Source organism: Hyaena hyaena, unplaced genomic scaffold (assembly GCF_003009895.1).
Source record: "Hyaena hyaena isolate Hyena2069 unplaced genomic scaffold, ASM300989v1 scaffold_322, whole genome shotgun sequence".
In the NCBI taxonomy this organism is placed as follows: Eukaryota; Metazoa; Chordata; class Mammalia; order Carnivora; family Hyaenidae; genus Hyaena; species Hyaena hyaena.
This window is the reverse complement of record NW_024080954.1, coordinates 520,108-545,990: the sequence shown is the minus strand read 5'-3', so window position 1 is coordinate 545,990 and position 25,883 is coordinate 520,108. Positions and strand designations below refer to the sequence as shown.

General features: G+C 35.4%; 1 protein-coding gene across 4 annotated transcripts in view; it reads right to left on the bottom strand.

Annotated features, from left to right (window-relative positions):
- RIMS1 (regulating synaptic membrane exocytosis 1) overlaps positions 1 to 25,883 on the bottom strand; it is a 477,312-nt gene that overhangs the window by 56,645 nt on the left and 394,784 nt on the right. For all 4 annotated transcript variants that reach the window (XM_039248922.1, XM_039248923.1, XM_039248925.1 and 1 more), the window contains one exon: positions 7,756 to 7,991. In XM_039248922.1, coding sequence (XP_039104853.1) covers positions 7,756 to 7,991 — 236 coding nt within the window. The remainder of the gene's footprint in view (positions 1 to 7,755; positions 7,992 to 25,883) is intronic.

Genomic DNA, 25,883 nt, shown 5'->3' with positions numbered 1-25,883 from the left:
TCCAAGAATAACTTTAGTGTCCTTGAATTATAATAACCTCTGTTCTCTAGGACTTTGCTCTGCTAATTAAAATTACTTGTTATTTGTATCTTTTAATCTCTCCATCTAGAGGTGCTTTTTCCACACCTCATCCTGGAAAAAATGTTCATATCTCCTTCATTCTGAGACACATAGACGTGAATGTGCACACTCACACGCGCACACACGCGTGTGCACACACCTTATTTACACTTAGTACTGCCTCCATTAGAGTCTGCTGTATAAAATGCTTTATAAATTTTGGTAGAATGAAGGAAAGATGAGCTATTCATCTGGTTTTCCTTTTCTAATTCTAAGCTTTCTGAAGAGAAGTTAATAATTACTTTTCAGGGGCGCCTGGGTGGCTCAGTTGGTTAAGCGTCCGACTTTCGCTTAGGTCATGATCTCGTGGTTTGTGGGTTTGAGCCCCGCGTCGGGCTCTGTGCTGACTGCCAGCTCAGAGCCTGGAGCCTGTTTCAGTCTGTGACTCCCTCTCTCTCTGACCCTCCCCTGCTCATGCTGTCTCTCTCTCTCTCTCCTAGAAATAAATAAAACATTAAAAAAAATAATGACTTTTCAGCCCCAGCCTCATATATATGAATAGGCTTTGGGGTGCTGGGGGCAGCCTCATGCTACCCCGTTGTAGATCTTGTAACTCCATGCCCTTGAGCTCTTACCCACAGTCTCTGCTGTTCTAGCTCCTTCAACCTATGACAAGGCCCCATCACAAATGCAATGGGGAGTAATTAAATGGGCATGGATGAGATGATGATTACAGACAGAAAGCTGAAATGAATGATGACTGGAGAGTGGGCTGGGCTGTAGCCCATGTTGGATCCCACACTTGAGGCATGCTCTCTATCTTCACCCCTTCTTCTCTAGTATAATCAAACTTAAGGTCAAGTGTGGGGAATAAGCTTAGGGATCCCCCGGGGTTATACCAATGGGTTTAAAAGGCATAAAGAAGTACAAAGCCATAGGATGCTCACACTGAGTTTGGGTAAATAAGATAAGGTAACCAAGAATAGGGAGGTGCTAAGGCACCCCAGAATCTAGAGGGAGGGGTAAACCCCAGTATAAAGTAGGGAGGGGCAAAGGCATCCAATTCACAGGTATATGAAATAAAAAAGATTAGGCATTCAGGGTAAAGCGTCCCCTCCACCCCCCCCTTTTCATACTATAGCAGAAAGCTGCTTTCACAGGAAGAAAGGACCAGGTTAGGTAAACAGGCAAATTGGGCTGTACACTGCTGCACTGCAGGTGAAGCAGTCCAGAGCAGGGATGATTAACAAAAGAAAAGGTGCCTTGTTAACCCTGAGGTTATTTCCCCTATCTGCCTCATCCCCTAGGCTAGCAAAGATAAACAGAGACGGTGTCCATGTCCACAACCTTCTGCCCAATTGCCCGGCTCCAGATTTTTTGTATTAACCCAAACCTCTAACCCTGAATATCTTCAAGACCCCCTTTTCCTCACGTCCACCAGTTAATGTTCACACATTCATTGTCTCTTTGTGCACGTCCCTCGCCATGTTTGTAAGCCTTCTGATCTTATTAAATATGGGGCAAGGACCCTTATTCTGGGCTCTTATCTTTTCCCATACATTAGCCACCTCTCTCCCATTTTAATCCTGCGTCGGCTCTCTGGCTCTCTCGCTGCCCTGGCCGAGAGAGAACTTTAGACTTAGAGTCTAGACAGTCAGGAAGAATCCTTCTGTTCCAAAATCCAATGAAAATCCTATTCTCACTCCGTAGCTTCTTCAATCTTGTAGGATTAACTAGTCTCTCTCTAAAATTCTCTCCTACCTTGGAACTCTGTTTCTCTTCCTCTTTACTCCTTTTTTTTTTTTTTTTTTTTCCTGGATCCTGCTTCCCCACCACACACACTTCTTCTTCCCTTAGTAGTTACTCCCGAAAAAAGGGAATTTCATCTTATCTTCTCTTAACGTCATTTTCAGTCCATTCCTTTCTCTGAGTAAGCTCATTCCTTTCCATTTCCATAGCTCCTTCTCTGGCTCACTGTGTTATCATGTCATTTCATCTATTCGCTCACACTGACCTCCTTGGTTCCTCACTGAGTTTGTACACCTGACTTCCCTTTAAGCTTTCAGTAGCACAGCTTTGTTTCTTCTGTTCTCTTGATTAAAATGTCTCCATCAAGTAGTGAGCAAAGCTCCTCACAGGGCTTCAAAAGACTTGGACCAAACTTTTTTCTAAATGTATTTCCCATTATAGTCTTTTCATACACCTTTGTTTCAGGCAAACTGTATCCATGGGCTGGGATAATTTATTGAAATATATATTTGCGTTTTTCTCCCAGTATTTTTCCTTCCCCCTTTCCAAAAAATTATTAGCCTTTTAATAATTTCCACAAAATTATTTTATGTTTCTTTGCTTCAGGGAGTCTTGCAGGAATATAGGGCAGCCAGAAAGTAGTAGTGACTCTTTCATCCTTCTTAAAGGCCTAAACTCTAAAACATAATGCTAAATATGCCAGCCAGATCAAAAAAGGAGGAGAAGGGCTTTGCAGGGCCTAAAGAGAAGAGCTGAGCTGGTAGGAACCTAGAAGAAGCCCTGTTCCATGCACCCTGCTGAGACACAAAAAGGAGGAAGAATATGTCAGGAGCTTAATGTAACTGAAAGGTTTTTTTTTTTTTTTTTTTTTTTTTTTTTTTTTTTTTTTTTTTTTTTTTTTTTTTTTTTTGGTCTTGAGTTTTCTGAGTTTCTTTTACTCAGACGGAGTGTGCATCATTTCCAAATCACGGAAATTTTTGTTTACCATGTCCATGTGAGATATGCTTCCTTATAAAATATATACCTATTAGTTTATCCATGGCATTAGCCCCAAATTTTTGTGCTTGAAGCAACCTGCAAGTAAAGTCAGATAGCCTGATCTAACAGGAATTCAGAGAAAAGGATACTGGTAAAGGTTGAAGAAATGGGAAAACTTACAGAGTTATAGAGTCTTGAGCAGGGTCTTGAGGGAAAGGATTTGGACAGGGGAAAGCAACATTTGGAATGGGGGAAAAATTCAGAAAAATACAGACTATTATCAGAGAAACAGAAATGGTTTTTTTAGTACATTCTTGGTACATGACAATTGTTAATTGTTTGAAAATTATAAAATAGATCTGCAACATCTCCATAATTTAATCAGTAGTTTGATCATTAAACATGATATTAATCTAGCTAATAAAATATCTTCAGCTATTAATGATATAATTAATAATTTTATTAAATGGTTACATCATAATTATTTACTAATTCTGCATGTGCTCTCATCCTGAGACATAAATCTTAGACCCATCTGTCTTCCCACTTCTTTGGTAACATACATAAATGGGATGGGTTTTACTACATTTGGCACTTGTTTTATATTTTCTCATTTAGTTCTTTGGTTCACGTTTATTCTGAGTGTGAATAATTTCCTTCCACTGGAGATGATACTTTTAATTTTGAAATACCTACTGTGGCTGGTATAATACTGGATATACAGTTATTCAATAATTTAAGATAAAGTGAATTGAGAACTTTCTAGTCTGTAAAGCTGATGATATTTTACATTTATAGATGTTTTCTTCTTAAAAGCTAAAAGTTGTAAGCAGAAATCAGTCTCGGATGCACAGTGCTTCTTTGATGTAAGATCTGTCCTGAGATGACCTGTCTGTTGCAGTGAGGATAAATATCCATTAGTTACAGAAATCTTTTATAGGATTTTAGGATGCATACATTTCCCAGGGGAATAAGCACTCATCATTTTCAACATTTTATCAATGTGCTGCAACCTCTGTCCTGGAACGTGCTTCCCTATATAATATTTCTGATTGATTGATTGATTGATTGATTTTTTAATGTTTTTTACTTACTTCTAGGAGAGAGAGAAAGAGACAGCGTGAACAGGGGAGGGTCAGAGAGAGAGGGAGACACAGACTCTGAAACAGGCTCCAGGCTCTGAGCTGGCAGTCAGCACAGAGCCCGACGCGGGGCTCGAACCCACTAACCGTGAGACCATGACCTAAGCGAAAGTCGGACGCCCAACCGACTAAGCCACCCAGGCGCCCCTCCTGATTTATTTTTTAATGTTCAGTCTCACCTCTTCAAAGAAGCTTCTCAAGATTGCACGTGAGTGTGAATCACACTCTGTACTTCCTCTGTACCACTTTGATAAATGGATAATTGCCCTTTCTGAGCTGGAATATTTATATGTAATTCACCCTTTTCTACTGTGACATCTGTGAAGCCAGAGGCAATATTTCATTCATCTCTTTAGTATTCCTAGCTCCTAGCCCAGTGGCTGGTACACTGTCTATCATGTACTAACAACAGAATTGTGCTTAAATGTTTGTGGAACCTTATTTCAAACTCTTCTTTTTTGCATAGTTAAGGGCATAGGCTGTGGCACCTGGAAGCCTAGGTTTAAATTCTGGCCCAATCACTTACAATGGGAACTTAAGAAAATTACCTAATCACTCTATACCTTAGTTTCTTCGATTTCAAAATGGAAATAGTAATGATAAGGGTACTTAATAAGTTTGTTGTGACCAATAAAGGCGTGAAATTATATGGACACACACATGCATGTATGTAATTAAGAGGGCATGGAAAAAGTTCTAGAACTGTAAATCTATTATTAGTTTTATTCACTTAGACACATGAATAATCATTTTTACGATACTTACTATTATCTTACATTTTTAGGTAATTGCAAGGAGGTTATTTAGTGACGATCCTTCACAGATGTATACACCCTTTTCAAAAATGTCTTTATTTATAAGTAGGGAGGGGATTATCACTGCGAGAATGTCATGTAGTTAGTCTATGTGTGAGTGACCAAATCCTCACATTACATAGGCTGGGCTAGCTTTAAACCTTTAAAAACTAAAATCTACTTCAAGTTCTAAAGACTAGCCCTAAGTTTATGCTGAGTCTCAATTCCAAATTACTGCTACATGAGGAGCTTTTTCTCATAAATTTCACTTTTCAATCTAATTTAGCTACGACTTACTAAATAGATTGTTTGCTATATGCATGATTGCTTGAAGACATTTTCCAGTAGTAGCACCTAAAGTCATTGGAAATGTCCTGTTTAGGTCACTCTCCTATTTAAAAATACATATTTGAAGAAGTTATGCCTATTTTTATTAAGAATAAATAGTGTGGTAAAGGTGGTTTTAAAATATTAACATTATTTATAATTCAAATGTCCTGTAAAAATATATAATTGAAGAGACTAGTAAATTATATACAATAACAATTTTATATATAATTAAAGAGCATAGTAAATACTCTTCATAATAAATATATATATATATATGTGAATGTATATGTGCTCCTTAATTTGTTGAAATAAATTTTACCTGATTTCAAACAAAGACTTAAATATACTCCTTTAAGTAAACTTGTGGCTATAAAAACAAAAACAGGAAAGCAATGTGCTTGTTATCTATCATTCTTAGAAAAGCTGATCAAACTTTTATTTCTAAGCGTTTCATATTTTTCTGATTATCTCTTATCTATATTGTAGGAGAGAGAAACTGTCACCCAGACTGTATGGATTAGTGGTTCACTAAGAAAAGCCCTTTTCTTCTACATTAAAATAAACATTTACATTACATGTAATACATTCTACTCCACAGAATACACAGCTTGTTTTAAAATAAAAGTAATGTTGTTTTCCTCTCCATAACACTTGTAGAAGACAGAAGAGGGAGAAAAACCAGGCCAAGATCCGAAACAAAGAGGAATGATAATTGAGGTTTGTCACCATCTATCATTTGCTTTAGAAAGATCAATAAGAATGAGAATAGGTTATCAAATAAAAGGTAAAATTATGATATAGAAAAATATACATAAAATTTTGTACCTGGAAATATTATAGGAGGATATCTAGTCTAATCCCCCTCCTCCCCCCACCCCCACATTATATAAGCAAACTGAGTCCTAGAGAGATAAAGTAACAGGTGATTGAGTTACTTTGGAAAATAATTGTTTTGTTAACTTGGCTTTGTAATTCAGTGTCTTTTTTGCTTCCTTACACAGTAACCTAATTCTCTAAAGTAGGGTATTCTGTGGAGGTTATTAACAATGCAACTTTTGGAAAGGTAAATATTATTTGAAATTCAACAATGACCATAAACGGAATAAAATTTAAATCAGTAAAGCAAAGAGGTGAATTAAGTGTTTCAATGACAATCATTTGAACCTACTACCTATAAAGCTATGTAACAAGTATAGTTCCTATGTAAAATTATGATTGTGTTTTATTCTAAGAAAATGTAATTCTACTTTAGTGAGTAATAGGAAACTATAAGGGCAAAATAAAGAAGAGAGACTGTGGATAGTCAGCAGAAGAAGATAAGCAGTCTACTAAATCTGCAGCCTCACACAGGAAGCATTGGTTCATCAAGGAATATTTCCATTTCATCCAAGTGATGAAGGATTTTCAAACCTGATGGTAAAAGCCTTATCCACACCCCACACTGTAAACTATCACTACATCAATACCAAAAACCAAGAAGCGTCACCATCAAAAATAAGACAAATCAAACAAGCAAATGAAAAATGCCTCCTACTACTCAAGGAGAAAGCCGACCCTCAGGAAGGTAAAAGATTCTCCTCTGCAATAAGCAGCTCATCTTAGTGGGATGGCACAGAGGCAGATCCGTCAGAGATGGTAGGATTTTCAGAAAGACAAACCTCTGTTTAAATAGCTGTACACTCGAGTTCAGTTTCTGAATAGTCCAATTTCCTACCTTTAATTTATTTGTAAATATGTCCACTAGAAAGTACATTTTAAAATAGATACTCTCCAGGACTCCAAGTCAACTACAGAAAGAATTCCATGAAACTTTTCTGGCACAAGTAAAGGTTGTTACAACAAGACTTTTGCTGTTAAGGAACAAAAATATGGAACCAATGGTTATAACAGAAGCAAGTGCTGACAATTTAAATCAATTCAGTATTTCACTTACCTTTGGTTTTCCACAGTACTGAACATAGTAATGAATTATCTCATATGTCTGATCAGATATTATGTAACTTTGGGCAATTTAAAAAATATTTTATAGTACAGAAATAACCATTCTCCCTTCTGGGTTTGCTTTTCTGTATATACCTTGAGGACATAAAGCTTTTAAGATTTATAAGCAGTAGAAAATATCCGAAACTCAAATTTCTATTAAGACATTATTCTTTGAAGAAATCCACTGACCCATTTTTTAAAGTAAAAATAACGGCTGGGTTTTTAACTTACACTGAAAATATAACAATCACAGTTTAATAATTATATTCATACAGTACTTTGAAGACTGTATTTCAAGTTGCACAACTAACATTCTTTTCCATCAAAATATAGATAGAGCCTAAATTATAGGTAATTATATTATGGAACATTTTGAAAAGGAGAATCCTGTTGCTTTTCTTGCATATAAATCAATTTGGATCTTTAACACTTCTTTGCATTTCCTTGCATATTTATAAACATGGCTTCACTTTTTTTTGTAACTTGAAGGAAAATATCTGGCCACTTTACAAATTGATAAATTATACCTTGTTAGACAGTCGCACAGAAAAAAAAAATAAACATGTGCATGTAACAGATTTTCAGAGACAGAAAAATAAACTTCTTTTGCAAAAAAGAACCAATACGCTCTGCCATCAGTTCCAAGCCACAGCATGAGGATCCACTTTTGTCTCTCCAGCAAGAACTCGAGGTGTCTAAATTGAATTCACTTCACTCACCTGTTTGGCTTAGTTGGGATGTGCTTCTACTCCTTCTAGACACTATGGCAACCACTTTGGCACTCAGGCTGGATCTCCTTTTCTTTCCACCTGCTCCAACTGTACCCACAGCTGTGTCAGACTGACTGCCGTCATTATGCTCCAGTGTGTACATCTCCCCACTCACACTGGTGCTCTTCATGATGGCTCTTCCAGAAGTCCCCATCCGTCTGCCTTGCATTTTAGGGGTAAATGAACTATATTTACAAAGTAAAAACATATATGCATCCATAAATTACAGGTCAGCAAGACTGAAACTCTAAATCTAATTTATTTTGAAATAATCCAGGCAAATTTTTAGGGGAAAAAGCCAGTTGTGTAGTAGTCTTAAAGCTATATAGCTCAAAACAACAGTATTTCAACACAGGAGTTCATAAATGTTTAGTGAAAACAAATGCAACCAATGTTATCCACAAGGAGGTGAATGTTACTAATTTTTTATTGTGTTACTTTCAAAGTAAAACAAGGATATTTAAATCAGTAAGACAAGTTTATTTACATTTCTGTGGAAAAAATATAAAAAATGGATACTCTGAGCTTGCCACACAAGGTTTAAAAAAACGAAAACAACTCTGTTTTAGTTCCAACTAACAGACATCTCTTTTGCTACCTGAGGCTTAATGAGTCTAGGAAACACTGCTAATGAGGCAAAGAAAATTGCATTTCCCTCCTACTTCCTTATCCCCTCATGCTCCATCTCCTCCAAATTTCATCCCATTTTTCTCTTTCTGTATTTCAAATTCATATGCTCAGGTTGAGATTTTTTTTTTTCCTATCAAAACTTGTCTATGTTCCCAGACTGTACTAATTTATCTGAACAGATTACTGCCCTTCTCTCCTAAATGAGAAAATTATTGTTGAGAATTTCAGGCACCATTAGTGGGGAAAAAAACACCTTTATCTGCCAAAGTAAATGTGTATCTATGAACTGGGGAGAGAAGTAGGGCAGGCAAGTTGGGAGCCATAAATGTTAAGATTCTTTAAATCTTATAAATGACATTGCATATGCAGTTATGTACCCATCTAGACCGGCCCCTTTTGGTCCAATAAAGATCTAGTTTGAGAGATCTGAAATGACCCTTGTTATTTTATGTTTCCTTAAAGCAACTGCAAAAAATTGGCTTACATGATACTTAGCACCATCTTGACTTTTGATTTTTCTATTTCTTGTTTTCAAGTACAAAATACATTAATATAGCATTTATTTATTTATTTATTTTGAGAGAGATAGAAAGAGAGAGCAGGGGTGGGGCAGAGAGAAAAGGGGACAGAGGATCTGAGGTGGGCTCTGTGCTGACAGCAGAGAGCCCAATGCGGGCCGCAAACTCATTAACTGTGATATCACGACCGAAGCTGAAGTTGGATGCTCAACTGAGTGAGCCACCCAAGTGCCCCTTAATATAGCATCTTTTAACAGTGATGACATTTAATACTCATGTTGGGATAAATCCTAATATGATTAGAAATATGAAACAAATTCTTGGGATCATGTAACATATTTGTGGACACATATATAATGAGTGTTTTAGAAGAAAGGGAAATTAATATGGAGTGAGTTGAGAAAGGTGGAAGAGTGAGACTGTGGAAAGCTAGAAGCAATGGAAAAGAAACAAGACTGTTTGATCTTTAGGATCCTTCCATGAATTGAATTGAAAAATGAAACCCTTCTTTGATAGGTATCATTTGGAATTTTTAATACTTAGTTGTATTACTTTAATTGGTCCATATCATTAATAATATTTATATTCTTTCAATCCATTCTAATCAACTTTTCATTAATTCAAAGTCTTTAAAGCCATTTGCAAATCTGATAATTTTGCTATGCATTTTATGAAAATTCTTTTTCAAAACATGAACAGTCAGTCCAAAACTGATTCCTGTAGGGTTTATATTCCCAACTCCAGTGGAGTTTCTTTCCTGATAAATGTTCCAGTAAATTTCTTCTGATTCCTCAGCAGTTTATTTCAATGCATTACCTAAGTCTGCCACCTCTCCTTAAGTCTGCTCTTGCTACCTGCTTTTTCTACTATTTTACTTGCAGACTTCAGCTGAAGGACACAAAGTAATGTCACAATTTGGTCAGTTTTGCAATCATCATTTTCATCTGCAGTTAAACACCTGTGACTGAGAAATCAATAGTTTCTTTACTTCCTCATCAATCTTTTCAGCCCACTCCTCACAGGAGTTATTGGAAACCACCCTTCTAATGATTTTATTTTTACCTTTATAGTAAAGTATGGGTAAACTAACAGGTACCTTTTTTTCCCCTAATTATTTCCATGAAAATGGAATTCTATTACAACTTCAATTTGTATTTTAAAAGTTATTTCACAAAAAGTATTGTAAAAGTTTCAATAGTGTTCTTTAGGCTCTAGAAAAATTTAAAAGTATAGGGAAATGTTTTCAATAATATTTGTATCATGAAAACGTATTCAAGATGAGCTAAGAAGATTTAAACATTTATTTTTTCATGGATATTTAACCCCAGCAATGAAATGCTCTCCTTTGTTGACAAAAATTTTGGACGGCAGCTATGCTCACCATTATACCACCAGCGCATATTATGCTGACAAAATTTCTGAAAAAAATTAGGTAAATCTTTCTATTGATTACCATTTAGGGGATTAAGAAGTTGTGTTATAAATGATTTTGTGAATAAATGGTATACCTTTTCCTCAAAAAATATTTTATTTAGGATCTTAAAAACATTTTTAAAAAATGTTTATTTATTTATTTTGAGAGAGAGAGAGAGAGAATAACAGACAGCAATCAGCGAAGGGGTGGAGAGCAAGAGAGAGAATCCCATGCAGGCCCTGTACTACCAGCACAGAGCCTGATGTAGTGTTTTATCCCACAAACCATGAGATCATGACTTGAGCCGAAACCAAGAGTCAGACACTCAACTGACTGAGCCACCCAGGCACCCCAAGAATCTTTATAATATTCTTATATGATATTATGACTGTTCATAGCTTCCTAAAGAATCTAGAATATCATAATCAATAATAACATGTTAAAGCATTTTTAATTCTGTTTACCTAATTGAGGGCAGAGGTTTCTGGGGTCTAATCAGTCAGGGTAGTTTAATCCATGAGAAGTTACCATTTTAGTACAAATATGCTTTCTTTTTTTCTTTTTAGAAAGAGAGAGAGTGTGATCTGGGGAGAGTGGCAGAGGGAGAGAGAGAATCTTAAACAGGCTCCACATACAGCATGGAGCCCTACACAGGGCTCAATTCCACAACCCTGTGACCTGAGCCAAAATCATGAGTCAAATACTCAACCTACTAAACCACTCAGGTGCCTCAATATGCCATTTGCCTATTTTGTAGCCTTTTATTTGTTCAACCTCCATTGCCTGGAAAACTATTCCTATCATTTAGTTTCATTTAGCGCCAGAATTCTTTAGGACATTACTTTAAGGCTTTCTGCTTCATAAGCTTCTAAGAGTCCCTCTATTGTCATGGCTATTGTTTCCCAGCCCCTTGTTTTCTTTTCTTTCATAATTTTTTAAAATGTTTGTTTATTTTTGAGAAAGGAAGAGAGACAGCTTGAGTGGGGGAATGGCAGAGAGAGAAAGAAGACGACATAGGATCTGAAGCAGGCTCTGTGCTGACAGCAGGGAGCCTGAATGTGGGGCTTGAACTCACAAGCCGTGAGATCATGACCTGAGCCAAAGTCGGATGCTTAACTGACTGAGCCACCCAGGCACCCCCAGCCCTTTGTCTTCTATTTTCTATTAGTTATTTTAGATCACCATGTACTTTCTACATCACTAAATTTGCCACACAGTACCATTCCCATTGCTGAGTGAACTGAAGATTTATGAGCAGGGAGCAAAAAAAGTGATGTCAGTATACAAACAGACTATGACATAACCCATCTGGCTACTGACTTTTTGCTTAAAATCTACTCAAACAGTTGTCCATACATCCTCTCTTCCTATTCTATCCTGAACTAATTTAAATCAGGCTTTGTCCTTGCTACTTCACCAAAGCTGCCTTTTATCAAAGTCACCAATGACTTCTTCACATAGCAAAGTCTGATCGTTGCACAGTCCTTATTCTTTTGACCTCCAATAAATCATGTATATGACAAAGTGTTTGAGTCTGTTGATCTTGAAACACTTTATTTTTATGATTTTCCTACCCAGTGCCTCACTGGCAAGACCTTTATCCTCTTTCATCACTAAATAGTGGAGTTCTTCAGTGCTGAGCCCTCTGACCTATCTTCTTCTGTATGAGACTACTTAGCTAGATGTCTCCTCTGGTCCCAGGTTTTACTTATTATCTATATGCTGCAAATTCCAATTGTTTTTCTCCACCTGTGTTCAGTACTCAGTCTGAAACTGCAGATTTATATAGCTAGCTGTCAAGTGACATACTTGTTTGGATCTGTCTCTTAAAAATACATGTTCAACACAACCAAAAAACTGCTCTATAGCTTATCTTTCATATTACATTAAATACACCCCATTTCCCAATTGTTCAGACTAATAAATGCTCCCAACCAAGGAAAAATCTAATGTGGATCTTAGACCAAAAAAAAAAAAAAAAAAAAAAGCTGCCTTACTTTTTTAATGCCATGCTTGAGCATTATCTAACAAGCCTACTTACAGGTCATTTGACTCTCCAGGGGAATGTAACATTTTTACTTACTATTTACTCTTATAATATTCATGCTACAAATATTTTACAACTCTGTAAAGCTAGATGTTAACTTGAATAAAACTGATAAGAACAAATGATTACTATTTAGAAGAAGTGGTAACTCCAAAGGGTTATGGTTTTATTGACCTACAGAACATTTATCCAGTTTTGAATCTAAATTTATAATCTTACACCAGTATTCCTTTTTTTTTTTTCAATGACTATATATATGCACATATAAGTACACAGCTTCTAGGACCATCTTTGGAACCAGTATATCACCCTGTTGGTTTTCTCACTAAGTAATTAAAACTTCAATATTTGCTACGTGTCTTTCTTACTACTGTGTTTTAATTTGGAGAATTATGTTTACTTATTTATTTTTGTGAGAGAGTGAGAAACAAAGAGAGAGAGAGAGAGAGAGAGAGCGAGCACAGGTGAGGGAAGGGCAGAAAGAGAGACAGAGAATCCCAAGCAGGCTCGACACTGTCAGTACAGAGCCTGATGTAGGACTTGAATTCACGAACCATGAGGTCATGACCTGAGCCCAAGTCAAGAGCAGGTGCTTCGCTGACTGAGCCACTAGGCACCCTGAGAATTATGTTTTTTTTTTTTTTTAATGTTTTATTTATTTCTAGGAGAGAGAGAGAGACAACGTGAGCAGGGGAAGGTCAGAGAGAGAGGGAGTCACAGACTGAAACAGGCTCCAGGCTCTGAGCTGGCAGTCAGCACAGAGCCCGATGCGGGGCTCGAACCCATGAACCGCGAGATCATGACCTAAGCGAAAGTCGGACGCTTAACCGACTAAGCCACCCAGGCGCCCCAAGAGAATTATGTTTTGATTATGTTGGGAGTCCCAGCAAAATGCCCAAGTGGACATTTTGCTGGATCCAACTAAACTTTGTTGGTGGAAAAGAGCACCTCATGAACTCCTTAAGCGCAAGGCTGCCATTAAACAAGTGCCAAGAAAACATGACTTTCAGTCTCTGCTTTCTTTTTACTGACTCTGGTTTTCCATGTTTCTTTGTTCATTTCTGGTCCTTGGTAAATATGGCTCTTATTTTGTTTGCTTGTGACTAATGATACATTCCTCACAAATGGCAGCAACAACAGGAACTCCATCTGTGGAATTAAATCTGCTAGATGGCAGACATCAGGATATATTACAAGTTGGATGGTGAAGGACAGAAAATCTGGCTTGTTAGTCTTTTTATATGTCTTTTTGCTACTAGAAGTTCACATCACTTATGAAAATGGCTTGTGTGTACTGAAAAAAAGAACTGCCCTTAAAAGTCTGGGCTTTGGTTTCCATGTTAATTTTGGCCCTATGGCTAAGTGGTAAAACTCAAGTTGCCAGTTCCCTTGGAATGCTTAAAAACAGTCTTTATTATTGAAAATAAAAACCTCTTACTCTTTGTGCACCCTAGGATAGCTGTCCAGGCAGATAGATATTAGATCCCAAGGCATCTGAAGTTTAAGAGAGCTCCTGTTTCTGACTGATCTATACAGATAAGTAGGTACTTATGTAATTCTAATATAGGTAATTGAAGAATCTCTACAGAAAAAATAAACTTAAATTCTAATATTTTGAATATGCTTGCATTTTAAGAAAAAAATTTTCAAGGAATTGCTAACCCAGAAGAATTGTAATATAAGATTTTAAATCCACAAAGTGAAAACTTAGAGATATCAAACTAGTTCAATAAATTTGGCTTAGAAACAGCCTTATGAGAACAACAAAATGCCACTTCATACACACTAAGATAGCTGTAATAAAAAAGAGACAATAACAAATGTTGATAAGAATCTGAAGAAACTAGGATCCTCATACACTGCTGAGGGGGAAATAAAATGATGCTGCTGCTTTGGAAAAGCCTGACAGTTTAGTTAACTTAGATAAGGTTCAATGAAATTCAGAGTTACTGAATGACTCAGTAATTCCATTCAAAAGTTAAACATAGTTACCATATGACCTAGCAATTCCATGCCTAAGTATATACTCAAGAGAATTTAAAACACACATACACATGAAAAGTTATATATGAATACTCATCAACATAATTCTTCATAGCTAAAAAGAAGACAACTCAAATGTTCACAAAATGATGGACAAACAAAATGTGGTATATCCATACAGTGGAATATTATCAACCATAAAAAGGAATGAAGTACTGATTCATGCTATAAACATGGATGAAGTTAAAAACGTTACACTATGTGAAAGTAGCTAGATACAACAGGCTACTTATTGTATGATTCCATTTAAGTGCAAAGTCCCATAGTCAAATCCACAGAGACAAATGTAGATTAGAGGTCACCGGGAAATAGAAGAAATGGGAAGTGACAACTAATGGGTATGGGTCTCTTGTGGGGGATGATAAAAATGTTCCAGAATTAGATAGTTGTGATGATTGTACACCTAACTGTGACTATATTAAAAACCATTAAACTGCATCATTTCACAGGGTAAATTTTATGGTATGTGAATTATATCTCAACTTAAAAAAATAGCTTTATGTCTTCTTACAGATTTAATCAGCATGTATATAAGCACAAAATCTTTTTTTACTTTTAAAGACTTATGTTAGTTTTCATAGACAGACAGATTAATCTAGAATTCCTAAAGTTCCTATACTGGTTTTACTTAATGGGTAAATTAATATTTCTTCCAATAATGTTTGAGATTATAAAAAAGGTAAAATTATGTAATAACTAAACTGAACTATAATTGTCATAAAAGTCTGATGATATCAATAGTAATTAAGCTGGTTAGAGTGTCAGCTTAAAATTTCCAAGTGATTAGTTAACTTTTAGATTTAGCATTAGCATTATATTTCATCAATTAATAAAAATGTCTTTGAATATCTGGATAACTGTTAAGTAAATCAGAATATAAAACTTGGTTAATAACCAAGGAATATATATACATATATATGTACATTAAAAATGCCTCTAATTTTCATATGGTATCCAGTAGCTTTGCCTTTGATAAGGTTTATCTTCATTTTTGCAACTTTAAGAGAATGTCTAAGGGATATTGTAGGTGCAGGATGCTCTGTTATATGTGCTATGTAACTTGCTAGTGTGCTAAATTTCTTGCATATGACAGCCTGCTATGCTGAATTTTCTAACTCTGAGTTTTCTCTATAAAATAGAAGCTTGGCTTAGAATTGTAACTGGGGTGCCTGATTTCAGCTCAGGTCATGATCTTGTGGTTCGTGGGAACAAGCCCCCTATAACTGGGCTCTGTGCTGACAGCATGGAGTCTGCTTGGGATTCTCTCTCTGCCCCTCCCCTCTCTCCACTCAAAATAAATAAAAATAAACTTAAAAATAAAATAAAAGATGTAATTAATATTAATGGTTGGTCTACACTAGAAACTAAAGCAGCATTTATTGCAAAATATACGGATACAAATTCAAGGTAACAGATGTGTTTTTATTTATCAAAGGAAAAGAAAGAAATCATTTCTTACAGTAAAATGCCTAGTCTGTAAATGAAGATACTAAAAGGGCAGAACTTGAGTAGACACATTAAATTGTAGATGTGAAGAAAAGTGAATTATTTAGCCTGTTTTATTGTAGTTGCAGACAGTAAGCCTGAAGGGCAAAAAAATAAAACTTCGACAAACTGGCTCCATTTGATATAAATATTCACAATATAATGAGAGGTCTGTGAGTCATTTGTTGACAAAGTATAATAATGCAAGATTAGAATCTGGTTTTCAGTTAAAATGACTAACTGATCTTAAGAGTATTTAGTTGAGAACAAATTTCATTTAACCAGAAGTGGCAAGCTGACCATTAGGAACAGGAAATCTACTTTATATGTAGAACCAGTACATGCAAAGCCTGCATAGGAAACTGGTTCAGTATCTGTTCTATGGCTTATGGGATCCTTGAACTACAGATAATAAAAAAAGTTCATATACTGAAATCAGCACAATTTTAGGGATCTCATAGGTACTGCAAAGGATGTCTGGTGGTGATTACCACTTAGGCTCACACTGTAAGTAATACATATGACTTGGGTGTGATATAGTTCACATAAAATGGTAAAGGTGGTAAAGAATAATGTGTATGCATTTAATAAGTTCAAAGATATCATCAATATTAAGGTACATTATTATTTTATGTGTTTTTAAGAAACAAAAATGCTTCTAATTAAACTATGGCATGTTATCAAATGTAAAATACATACCAATTTCATATATAGCAAAGTATAAGCAATTGTGAATCAATGAAATCATGGTAATAGCCAAACTGGAAACTCATTTCAAACAAGAATTAAAAAGAAAAGATTGATAAATTATAATAACTTTATAAATATTCAATACACTAAAAGAATCTGGAGGTCTGCCAAGATTCTAAGATAAGCTTGAAAAGGGACCATAAGGCATATTAAAAGATGGCTGTAATATACATAAATTCACACTACTGTTTACAAAAATGATAAAAGTCAAGCCAAGCTATTTGTATCAATACACAAGTTACTAATCACAAATTGAATACAAACAGAAACTGGCTAATTAACATTAAGACACAATTCCCAGGCATCTATCTTAAAATTTTCATTAGTTAAAAGTACAGGACTGATGATTGACAACCAGGATGGCATCAAATACCTCCTGACCATGTCTAGTGGACCTATTTAGATAACATACATCAGTTAGAACTAAGGGATACACTTAAATTAGATCACTACTTACATTCTATCACTTCAAATATGCCAGCTTTTCTCAAGTAATTGCCTCTGTGCAGTTCTTATTGAATTTCACTCATACAAATAAATACACATGGGTGGGGCTATAAATAGTCTTTAGTATTGAGGACACATATATTCCTAGGTAGTAGACAAATTCCTAAGTATTTCTTATTTCTGATCATATTGCACTAATGGTATTTTACAAATTTAATTTCCTAATGCTTGTTGCTAGTTCATAAAAATACAAATAATTTTTGTATATTCACATCATATCCAGTGACTTTGCTAAATTCATTTAATAATTCTAGTAGTTGTTTTATAGATTCTTTTGGGTTTTAATATGAACAATCATATAAACTGTGAATAATGACAGTTTAAATTCTTCATTTGCAATCTTTATAGCTTTTATTAACTTATTTTTTCTTGCTATATTGGCTTACTGGCAGGTCCAACACTGGCTAGGGCCATGTGAATAATGTTCAGCGGAAGTCGTGAGAATGGCCTCAGTGGAATTGGAGCAAAAGTGTCCAGTGTTTCCCCATTAAGTATAATGCTTGTTGTAGGGTTACTGTAGGTAACTTTTACCATTTTAAAAAAGTTCTTAGTTTGCTATGATAGTTTATCATATACATGTGATGAATTTTATCAAATACTTTTTTTATGTTTCTATTGAGATGATGAGATAATTTATTTAGTTCTGTAATGAATTACATAGAGAAAATGATAAATTTTGCATTTATGGAACAAAAATTTTTGCCATAATGTATTTTCATTCTCTCAAAATCAATCTATCCATCTATCCATCCATCCATCCATTATGCGTCTATCTTGATTCAATTTGCTAAATTTTGTTTAATCTATTTTAATGAGAGATTTGGGTTTATAATTTTCCTGTTTCAAATTTATCAAGGATAGGCTGGCTCTACAAAAATATTTTGGAAGTGTTTTTCAGAGAAATTGGTATAAGCCTAAGAGAATTATTTTTTAACTATTTGGAATAATTTATCAGTGAGTCCACCTGGGTAAGGAGTTTTCCTCGTGGGAAGCATTAAAATAATTACAGAATCAGTTAAAAAACAGATATAGGACTCTCACAGGATGCCTGGGTAGCTTAGTTCGTTAAGTGTCCAACTTTGGCTCAGGTCATTTCATGGTTCATGGGTTTGGTCACCATTTCAGGGTCTGTGCTAACAGCTCTGAGCCTGGAGCCTGCTTCAGATTCTGTGTCTCCCTCTCTCTCTGCCCCTCCCCCTCTCATACTCTGTCTCCTTTCTCTCTCAATAATAAACATTTTAAAAATTAAAAAAAAACCCGGATATAGGACTCTTAAAAGTTTTTATTTTTTCTTATGTCATTTTTGGTAAGTTGTGCTTTCCAAGAAATTTGTACATTTCATTTAAGTCAGGGTTAGGGAAACTTATTTTGTAAAGGGCCAGATAGTAAATATTTTAGGCTTTGTGGGCAAGACTGTCTCTGTTGCAATTATTCACCTTTGTTATTTGGTGGGTAAAGATCCATAGATAATATATAGGCAAATGAGTATAGATGTGTTCCAATAAACCTTTTTTTTTCCACAAATAGGCAGTGGAACAGATTTGGCTTGTTGGTTACAGTTTGGCTAATATCGATCTGAATTGTAAAACTTACTGGCATACAACTGATCGTTCCATTTAAATATTTGTGTATTCTTCACTGAGATCTTCCTTTTTTCACTTTATGACAGTGGATATATGTGTTTAGACCATTTACTTTTGATACAATTACTGATATAACTGGAACTGACCATTTTTGCCTAACTAGATTAATTCTGTGCCTTTTCTCTTCACTATCAGAATTTGAGTTATGTGTTCTTTTATTATTTAATAGTGGACACTCTAAGGATTAAAATATGTACCTTGACTTTTTAGAAACTTCTTTAGACATTTTACCACTTTCAGAAGAATGCAAAGTTTTAAAACAGTTCAATTCTACTTTTTCCATTTCCACCTTGTTTTATATATTTTACTTCTACATATGTTGTAACTACCACAAGATGCTGTTGTTATCATTAGCTCTTTCCAGTGTTCATTCTTTCCTCAAATTTAGTGTTTCTGACTGGGGATATTTTTCTTCAACATGGAGTTACAGGTCTATTTGTGATGAATCTCCTACGGTTTTTTTTCTTCCTTCCTTCCTTCTTCCTCCTTTCCTCTTTCCCTCCCTCCCTTCCTTCATCTGTGGGATATTTTTGATGGGTAATATTTATTAAGCATAAAATTTAAGCAGGAAGTTTTTATTTTTTTCCTAAAGCACTTTTTCCTTTGGTCATTTCATTGCTTTTTGGCTTTCACAGTATCTGTTGAAATTTCAGCCAGTCTTACATTGTTGCTTCAGTGAAGCAGTGAACAATAATGTCTCTTTTTTTTTCTGCTGAGATTCTTCTAAGAAATGTTTTTTTCTTTTCTTCAGTTTTCAGTACTTTGATCATGATATTGATAGACTTTTTTTCTCTTTATAGACCTGGGATTTTTAAAGGATTTTGGACTTATAATTTGATGTATTTCATTAGTTTTGGAAAACTCTCAGCTAGTACCTCAGTATTCAAGTATTGTTTATGCCATTTCCTCTCCTTCTGGAATCCCAACTTCATGTATATTAGAAGACTTTTTCATTATGCTCCAAATGTCTCTATGTCCTTCTCCAGTTTATTTCTTATTTTCTCTTTGTGCACAAATTTATACACTTTCCACTGACCGGCTCACGAATTCTCTGTTCTATTGCTTCTAATATGCCATTAAACCTATTAAATTTTTTTGTATCTTTTAGTTTTAGGATTGCTGTTTAACTTTTTAAAATGGGTTTCAGGTCTCTGTAGAAAACATCCATCTTTCTTTGTTTTCTGGAACATATTAATCATGGATATTTTAAGGCCTTATATAAAAATTGTATTGTTGGTTTTAGTCAGTTGGTCCTTTTTTATTAATTTTTAAATCATGCCCCCAAAATTTTAATTAGATGCCAGACACTGTAGATGTTTACTCTCTTAATTTCCTTCAATAAGGGTAACATTTTGTTTTGGTTGCTAGAGAGAAGTCATCTTGATCCTGGTCAGAGTTGATTTTAAGGCTTTGGTATTACTTGTAGAGTATTATGCTTATTCTTGGGGTTTGGCCCTTCCAGAAATCATATAAGAGGCCAAAGTATTTTTTCATTTTTTAAATGAAATTTTTGAGAGAGAGAGAGACAGAGACAGAGACAGTGAGTGAGTGAGGGGCAGAGAGAGAAAGGGAGAGGGAAACACAGAATCTGAAGCAGGCTGCAGGCATCAAGGTGTCAGCACAGAGCCTGATGGGGGGTTTGAACTCCAAAGCAGTGAGATCATGACCTGAGCCGAAGTCAGATGTTCGGCCCACTGAGCCACTGAGGTGCCCCCCACCCCACAAGGTATTTTTCAAACCCCTCTGACTATGGAAACTGAAGGCTATCTGTGTCTCCAGCATTGGGCACTGCTGGAATTGTTGCTCAGCTCTTTAATTTTCTAGCTGCTACTTTTTGTTTGGTTTTTTGGAGTCTTTCCTTGTGCATGCTCACATCAGTAGTGAACAAATTTCGTTAGGGGACTCTAGCAAATCCTGGAGCCCTTCATGCACAGTTTACAGCTCCTTCGTTAGTGATCTGTCTCCTTAGCCCAGTAAGACTGCTGCTTTCTGCTTGGGTTCTATTATCCCATGTCACTGAATTGGAAAGTACCTTCAAATAAAACTGGGGCAAATTTGGCATTTATTTCATGTTTTTCTCTTTCAAAGATTGAAGTCCTTCAAATTTTTGCCTATTTCAATGCTTCCAAATACCCTGAAACATTTGCTTGTTCATTTTTGTAGTTTTAGAGGTAGGAAGGTTAGTCTGATACTATGTTGTCATGCCTGGAGGTGGATGGATTGTGTCATCTTATTGCTTATTTTTGAATAATGGTAGAATTATCCAGACCGGTGATGTTTTCAAAATTTCCATAAGGTTAATAATAAAGATACATGTATTATAATTGTGTTATAGAAATCTATTTCTTTGTAAACTACATCAAATAGCTTTTGCCATATTGATCCCTCTCCATCCCCCAATAGACTCTCTGCCATAGCTGACTCGTGAGGCTTCTCCTCTGAGTTGATGTCATATGCTACTCTAAGGCATAGAACATTCTTTCAGTGTTTTCCAGTGATAAAACTGTCCCTATTTCTCACAGATTGTAGATGGGATTTTTTTTTGATGGGGCTTTCCAAAGCCGTGCCATTTAGTTTAGAGAGCTCCACATTCTGCTCAATAGGTGAATAAGTCAGGATCTACTCTTGGTGTTTTCCCTCATTTTAGTCCAGATTTCACTAAATTTAAAAGCTGTTTTCTATCATTTATAGGTTAAAGATGTAGTTGTCTCCTAGGTTCATGGTAGGAGGTTTTTAGTCTCTTTCTTAAAAAATTCGGATAGTTTTTGGCTGGCAATTAGAGGGGAATAAACACCTCTGTTCTCTGTAATGTTCATGAGTTCTGTTTAAGAAGTAAAATCAATAAGTCTTGATGACTCATCTCAACATGCATTCTCAATGGGAGTGATATGCTTCCAAGGAGTAATAACTGGTTCATGGCAGAGGTAAGAGGAGTAAACATTTCTTAGATAATGTAACAGTTGGTGGTTCTCTAAACAGTCACAGTATATAAACAGATATAGAGTTATCTGTGATATTACAATGTCATGGGGGAAGGACAATTAGGAAAAGAACATCTAAAAGGCTTCTTAGGGGGTTGATAATGGTAAAAACATTGAGGAACAATGCATTAGAAGGAGGACAGGAGGAATTTAAAAACTAGGGTTTTTTTGTTTTTTTTTTTTTTAATTTGGGAACCAGGTAGATAATAAGGTGGGAAGAATATAATTATTCTGTTCAAATACTGGGTAAGCTAACATGTTTTTATATTTGTTCTAAGAAATAGTTTAGTATCTTAATGGCTGCAAGTAGCTACTTAAATATATATCCTCATGTATTTCAAGGCTATTATAAATGCAATTAAATGCATGTTTGTAACACACATACGCACACTGTTCAACAAAAGCGGGTGTATAATATTCAGTGTATAAAAGCTGGAATACAAAAACATTAAAAAATCATCCCATATCACACATTTCTTATCTGTCAATATGACTATCTGGATGAAAAACTTCCTAAATACATTCTGTAGACAACTTGCATTGATTGCTTATGGGTACTTATCTAAGCTCTAAATCTTTTCCAGGGACATGTATCTGTTTCTACCTCCAAGATACCCACACATATCTGTTCAGTGCCCTGCTGTCCATGAAATTCTAATTACAGTTGATTCTTGAACACTGTGGGGGCCAAGGGCACTGGCTCCCTGCACAGTCAAAATTCTGCATATAACTTTTGATTTCCCCCAAATTTAACTAATAGTCTATTGTTAACTAGAAGCCTTACCAATAAGCATAGGTGATGAATATATTTTGTATATGTATTATATATTGTATTCTTTCAAAAAAATAAGCTGGAGAAAGGGAAGTGTTAGAAGAAAATCACAAAGAAGATAAAATACATCTACAGCACTGTACTGCACATACTGAAAAAAAAATCCACATATAAGTGGACCTGTGCAACTCAAATGCTATTGTTTAAGAGTCAATTGTACTTGTGGTACAGTGATCATTCTCCCCAAATATTTTGTATCAGTCTGTGAATTGAAGACCTATGATAAATTTTTTATTGTTTTTTTTTTTTGTTTTGTTTTTGTTTTTTTGCTTTTCAGCAACCTGTACTGGAAATGCCTCCCAGTTACACTGCTCCCTTTTGAGTAAAAAAAGGTCATACACATTTACTTGTGTTCAGTGTGATGGGTCTCGTATCTTGTCATCTTGGCCACACCTGACTGAATAAGATTGGCATCTGAATTGAAAGTAGCCTCTAAGGGCAGGCAGACAGCCTACAGACCATCTGGGCTTTGGGACTGATTACAAACTGCTCTCTATTTGAGGATTACCAATTGCTCCTTTGATCAGAGGTCAACCCATTTTCCTTCCTTAAATTCCAATATCCTCTGAATTCCCAGAATCTCTTCTTCCATCTTAGCTGTAATCTCTCTTTACTCTTCATGTTATTTCTCCATTCCCTAGCTAACATTCTTCCGTACATCTCCAGTGGTTCTTTTTCTGCTGAGCTCCTTTCTGTCCTCATTTTCCTGGCCTCAGCTCCCCCAACCTTCTCCCTTGATGTCCCCAACTGCTATTTTCTCAACACCTTAGATCTCACTGTCAGCTCAAGATGCAATTCTCCTTGGCCTGCCCTGACACCTGCTCTCCAAGTTAGAATAAAGTCCCTAGGGAGATAGGACTTATTGCTTTTTACATACACGATTATTTTCTTATTCATTAATTTCATTTTAAATATAATCATTTAAGTGAGTAGATTTAAAAACTCAAGAAAATAGTAATGCGTTAAATATTAAACACCTCTTCTAACAATGTGGTAGATGATACATTCTGAAAATATTTTCACTCCCAGATGCCTAGAAATTAAGTGAAAATTGCAAAAAATACCCATTACAAATAACAAATCCCAGTTCACAAGAAAGCCCTTAGACAAAAGACCAAGAGAGAAGTGAAAACAGATTGCTTATTGGATTATGAATGTTTTGGGAGGTTCTGCAGATGAGAAATTTAGAGCAGGCCCAGTGGGGAGTTAGAACTGAAATCCCTGCAGGAGCCAAGGCCCTTAAAGAACAAGGAAAACCTCGGGTCCCCTCTAAGCCTTAATGGCCCCCACTGGTGACATTCTAATGGGTGTATTTCAGGAAGACAGGGAATATTCCCAAAATGAAAGTCTTAAGACATAAGGATGGTTAGCAAAGAAACTAGAAAACATGTGGGCCAACATAAAGCATTTAAAAGCAAAATAACATCTGATAAAGGGAGAAAGAAAACAACATAATTAAAACACTGGAAAAAATATGTAAATGGCAGTGGAATGATAGCAGAGCTAAAGTGTACTATAGTAACTTTTTTTCCTAGGAGGGAATAGAAGTACTATTAACTTTAAATGTATTATTTAACTATATATATGAAACAGTAAACTAGGCACTTAAATCATAGAAATGGTATAATTTACAGAATGGTAGAGGGGAGAAATGAAATAAATACAATTCAATTAAAAACCATTTGGAAAGAGGAAACATAATAATAAAAATGGAAAATATAAAATAGGATAGTAGAACTAATTCCAATATTTAATAAATCAAAATAAATGCAAGCTGATTAGGTGGCCAATTAAATGATAGAGACCATCAGACTAGAAGAAAAAAAAAAAACTAAATCCAGCTAATGTCATTTATAAGAGAGATAACTAATAACAGTCACAGAAAGGTTGAAAGTAAAAGGATGTAAATAGTTAGACTGAATAGTAATAAAAATTATGTTTTCATATAAGACAAAACAGACTTTAAACCAAAAGAATACTATTATTAGAGATAAACAGGTTTACTACATAATGATAAAAGGGTTAAAATACCAGTTAATTGGTAGTTTCAGATCAATTCTAGCTCTACCACATACTGGCCATGTGCCACTTTTATCTTTATTTGTAAAATTAAGTTAATAATTACACTACATGGCTGTTTCAGTGATCATGATCTTGCATGTGAACTATCTATCAAAATGCCTGGTACACAAAAAAGACACTTAATAAATCACAGTATTTATAATACATTAAAAATATTATAGGGGCACCTCCGTGGTTTAGTCGGTTGAGTGTCTAAGTCCTGGTTTTGGCTCAGGTCATGATCTCAGGGTCGTGAAGTCAAGCCCCACATAAAGCTCCATGCTCAGTGTGGAGCCTGCTTAAGATTCTCTCTCTCTCTCTCTCTCTCTGCCCCTTCCCCCACTCGCAAGCATGCATGCATGCTCTTTCTCAAAAAAATTAAAAAGTAAAAATATAAGAAAATACATGTTACATAGTTATGGCAAAATTATGAAAGTAACACATGAAATAGGTATAGTTTGAAAAGAACTGTTTCAAAGTAAAAGGATATTGTATCCATTCCAAATAATAGGATAATTGCCAAAGAAATATTAATATTTACCCAAAAAAGAGGCTATTTAATGTTGATAACTAGAGTTCATGCCTGGTGACCAATAAAACAATTAGCTGGCAGCTGACATAATACAACTAAGTTTATAATCCCCACCTGGTGCTCCAATATGCAAATATAAACATGTAAACATACCATGTTCAATAGAAACTTGGGAATCTGTTAGAAATTTTCCATATATATTTTTTGGCATGAAAATACAGTAACAATTTGCAGTCCTTTCAAAAAGTCCTCCTGCCATGTAGTATGCCGTTGTATATTTATACATGTAGTATTCCATTGTGTATATATACATGGAATACTACATGGCAATGAGAAAGAATGAAATCTGGCCATGTGTAGCAACATGGATGGAACTAGAGGGTGTTTTGCTGAGCAAACTAAGTCAGGCAGAGGACAAATACCATATGTTTGCACATATAGATGGATTAGGAGGAAGTTAATGGAGAATGATGCAGGAGAAGAAGGGGAAAAATAGCTGAGCAGAGGGAGGGAGGCAAACCATGAAAGATGCTGAGAACAAACTGAGGGCTGATGGCGGTGGGGAAGAAGGCAAGGGGGGTGATGGGCATGGAGCAGGGCACTTGTTGGGATGAGCACTAAGTATTATAAGGAA